The following is a 4,091-nucleotide window of genomic DNA, read 5'->3' as shown; positions in this document are numbered from 1 at the left end:
TAGGAAAACTTCATGTTATTCATTTTATAAATCTATATTTATATAGTTTCTATATCTCACAAATTTAAAAAATATATTTAATACATTTATAATTTAACATTTTATTTCTATATTACGTTTATCTTACACTACATATTTTATATTTATATTATTATTTACATCACTTTGTTCTTACAACCATCCTATGAAAAATTTTACACCTCTCTCCAAGTGAGAATTTGTATTGATATGAATGGTGATTAGTTGTTCAACTTCTAACCATCAGTAAATATTCAACTTTACTAATATGTAATTCACAATATTTATTGTTCCTATACAATAATCATTTTATATCAACCACATCCTCTTATTATAAAGTTATACATTGGAAAATATCCTTGAAGTCTGTCTTGTGCTAATCATTCCATGATGAATGCACATGAAATTTTCATCTTCTGTAGGAAATATTTTCCATCTTGGATTTCAAAACTAGACTGTAAAATGCATGACTATTTATAGAAAACCCTATAACCCACAATGTCAGTGACATTATGGCCCCTGTAAACCACTAGCTCATTTTTATAAATCACAGGTGGATTCACTGAACCAAAAGAGGATGAATCAATTCTTCTACTTCCATTTCTCACCGAGACCAAAGTAGATTCTAAAAGAACCACTTATTAGGTAAAGTGGAGGTGACGGAGCCATGGTGCAGAAGTAAGGACATCGATGTTTGAGTCCTGACTCTTTCACCTTATATATGTGGACTGCATGGAAATCTCTGAATCTCTCTGTGCTTGTGTTCCTTCTTGGAAATGGTGAGTCTAACAGCCGTCTTTTGAATGTGTGTGGCACCTAAGGGAAGTTTGGACCTTAAGCAATATTACGTCATTTTTTAAATAAAAAATTTCAATCACTATTAGAATAGTGTATTTAGTAACGAAATACAATCCCAAAAAATTGATGACATTGTATAGATTATATGGCAGAAAGGCTGAAGGCTTTCCTATCTGAAGGCACTAGAGCATGGCATGACACAAAATCCTACAATGCGTCTCAGCTTATGAAATGAGATTGACTGACCCTCTCTTTTCTGCCTCATATTTTCATATTTACAAAACCCCTATGCAATGGATTTTCAATAATTGAATACTATAGATGATGTTAAATGGGAAATAATAGGTCCCTTAAAAAGTCCATGGCATAGACAGAAATAAGCACTATTTTATCTTGTCTCTAATCCTATGGGTCACCCTGAAAAGGATGATACGAATGGTCAAATGTTTAAAGGCCATACTGCCCACTTTGTTTCTATAAACAATGGAGGGATCTACTGAAAATTTAACTAAGATTTTTTGTTTTTGATGCTTCCTCTGTGCCAACAAGTTAAGAACTTGGGGGGAGGGTAAACCAGAAATAAATGAGATTCAGTCATTTCTTTCCATATGCCAAGGATGTACTTGCATAAACAAAATTAAAATGTCTGTCAGGGATGTAGGAAAATCATTATTTCAGGTCACCAGATATCTAAGTCAAATGACATGAATTAACCTTATATCATTATTAATAATAAAATATCTAAAATTTAATTTGCCTTTATTTTATGCATCCATCACCTACTTATAGAGGGCATCCATTATTTGTTTAATCCTTATTCAGTGAAGCTGTATCAACTAGGAATCAACTCAGGTGACAATCCCAAATCTCAGAGCTACTAAGAGCAACACACAACACACTTAAAATAAGTATAGCAGAGAGGATTCAAAACTAGTCAGTCTCTGAGTCTTGTGCACTAAACTTTATTGTATCAAAACTTTCTGAAAGTTTTAAGTAGAGGTATAGAGGTTTTAACCACAGGTACATACAGGTACGTTTTTAAACTGTTTCCAGTATCCTTAGTAGGAATGGACCCCAAGACTCTGACTTTGTCTCCTTTTGAAATTGAGTAGATTATAAGATTGGAGGAAGAAGTTGGCAGTTGAAGTGAAATCCAGGAGCAAGAGCAAGAGAGAGATCTGCACTAAATTATTGTGTGCCAGTTCTTTCTATGACCTTTGTCTGTGATCTCAGCCACATTTCCTATAGTTGATGCAGCAAATGCTACCCACTGGCCAGATGCCCAGTGTCTGGAATCAGACTGTCCAGATTCGAACCTGGCTCAACTCTTTCTAACTCAAGACCTGGTACAAGTTACAAAAAATGCTATGCTCCTTTCTTTTTGTGTAAAATAATAATAATGTGTGTACTTATAATTTGGGAGAGATTCTGTAGATAAAATCAAACAAAAATACATAAAATGCATGCCTCAGAGCCTGGCACTTAGGAAGTCTTCCATAAAAGTACATGTTGTTATGGTTAATGTCATCCTTGTCATCACTACCTTCATAATCATTTCGGAGTACTTAGGGGAAAGGTTAGAGAGACCCATTTTCTGCTTTGGTGGGAGAGATGCCAACCAGAGCCAGAACCAATGAGAGTGGAAGCAAAACTGTGAATGAGAGTGCTCACAACAGAACCAGAACCAAGAACACAAACTCCATAGGGCTCTGACCTGAAATTTTGTATAGTGGTACCCTTTATTTCTCTATCTCAACTGTCATGTCGGTCTTTTTGAGAAGAAATAATGCTCTCAACAGTCCCTCCTCCAATCACCATCTCCCACAGCACTTACTGGGCTGGGCTGCATCTCTGCTGGAGCATGACCAAGGAGTACTGATCTGCTGTTCCTCTCCTGCCTTGTGTGGATGAAGGCTCAGGGTTCCTCCTGAAGACTGGCAGGAAGAGAGACTCAGGCTGAGGCCTTCTGATGCAGATGTCCATGAAGTGAGGAGACTCGTATATGAAGCCACTATAGCAGAACTAGCAAACTAAAGGGCTGGAAGCACCAGCCAATTACTTACAATGGCATGACCTTGGGGCTCAATGCACAAATCTTACAATTAGCCAGTTGGTCCACATTGTTCTAATCTCTGGGGACTTGCTAATATTAATGAAAGAGAACAAGGAAAAAGTGAATGTCCTTGGAGAATCTTGGTCCTTTCTCTCCTGAGAAAAAAGTTCACCTCGTCTTACTTCTTACTTCCAAGTTGCAGGATCTTAACAGAAATTCAGACTTTTTCAATTTAACCCCTCAATGTGTGATTCTGACATCTGTAAGTCCATTGTATTAATCATGAAGTCTATGCGGAATTTGTTCTTCTTTTCTATTTTATTAAATTTATTGGGGTGACATTGTTTAATAAAATTACATAGGTTTCAAGTTTATAATTCAATAACACATCATATATATATTGCATTTTCTGTTCACTACCCAAAGTTAAATTTCTTTTTGTCAGAAAATATTTGACTCCCTTTATCCTTATCTACCTCCCCTCCCTTTCCCTCTGGTAACCACTAAACTGCTGTCCATGTCCATGAGTTTTTTGCTGTTGTTGTTTCTCTTGTTCATTTGTTGTTTTCCATTTTATATCCCACAGGAGTGAAATCATATGGGTCTCAACTTTTTCTGAATTATTTTGCTTATCAGTATAATCTCAAGATCCATCCACATTGTTGTAGATGGCATTGTTTCATCTTTTCTTATGGCTGAGTAATATTCCATTGTATATATGTATCATATCTTTATCCAATCATCTATCAAAGGACACTTCAGTTATTTCCACATCTTGGCCACCATGAATAATGCTGCAATGAACATCAAGTTGCATATATCTTTATAGATAAATGTTTTCAAATTTTGGGGGTAGATACCCAGAAAAGAAGTGGCTGGGCCATATGGTAATTCTATTCTTAGATTTTTGAGAAACTACCATACCATTTCCATAGTGACTGTACCAATTTACATTCCCACCACAGTGTAGGAAGGTTCCTTTTTCCCACAACTTCTCCAACACTTGTTATTACTGGTCCTGTGATACCATTTCCACTTTACTAATTAATACTTGTCTCTAACGATAACTTCTGATTTTCATTTCCTTAGATCTTATTTCGGTTAGCATTTTATATCTTGGAGATTTACAAGTGTTTTTTTCTTTTTTTTTTCTCTTTTTTCTTTTTTGGCTAATTTGAATGAACCTTCAGTTCTAAGTTTTTTTCTCCAATTACATTGCTAT

General features: G+C 35.5%; 1 protein-coding gene across 1 annotated transcript in view; it reads right to left on the bottom strand.

The window, feature by feature from the left end:
* The window catches only part of LOC107196488 (putative gustatory receptor clone PTE01), an 8,876-nt gene extending 6,505 nt beyond the window's left edge, over positions 1-2,371 (bottom strand). Inside the window, 1 exon segment of the mRNA XM_015598004.1 lies at positions 2,360-2,371. Coding sequence (XP_015453490.1) covers positions 2,360-2,371 — 12 coding nt within the window.
* Positions 2,372-4,091: the final 1,720 nt, after the last annotated feature.

The sequence above is a fragment of the Pteropus alecto genome, unplaced genomic scaffold (assembly GCF_000325575.1).
Source record: "Pteropus alecto unplaced genomic scaffold, ASM32557v1 scaffold761, whole genome shotgun sequence".
In the NCBI taxonomy this organism is placed as follows: domain Eukaryota; kingdom Metazoa; phylum Chordata; class Mammalia; order Chiroptera; family Pteropodidae; genus Pteropus; species Pteropus alecto.
This window is presented reverse-complemented; position numbering and strand designations above follow the sequence as displayed.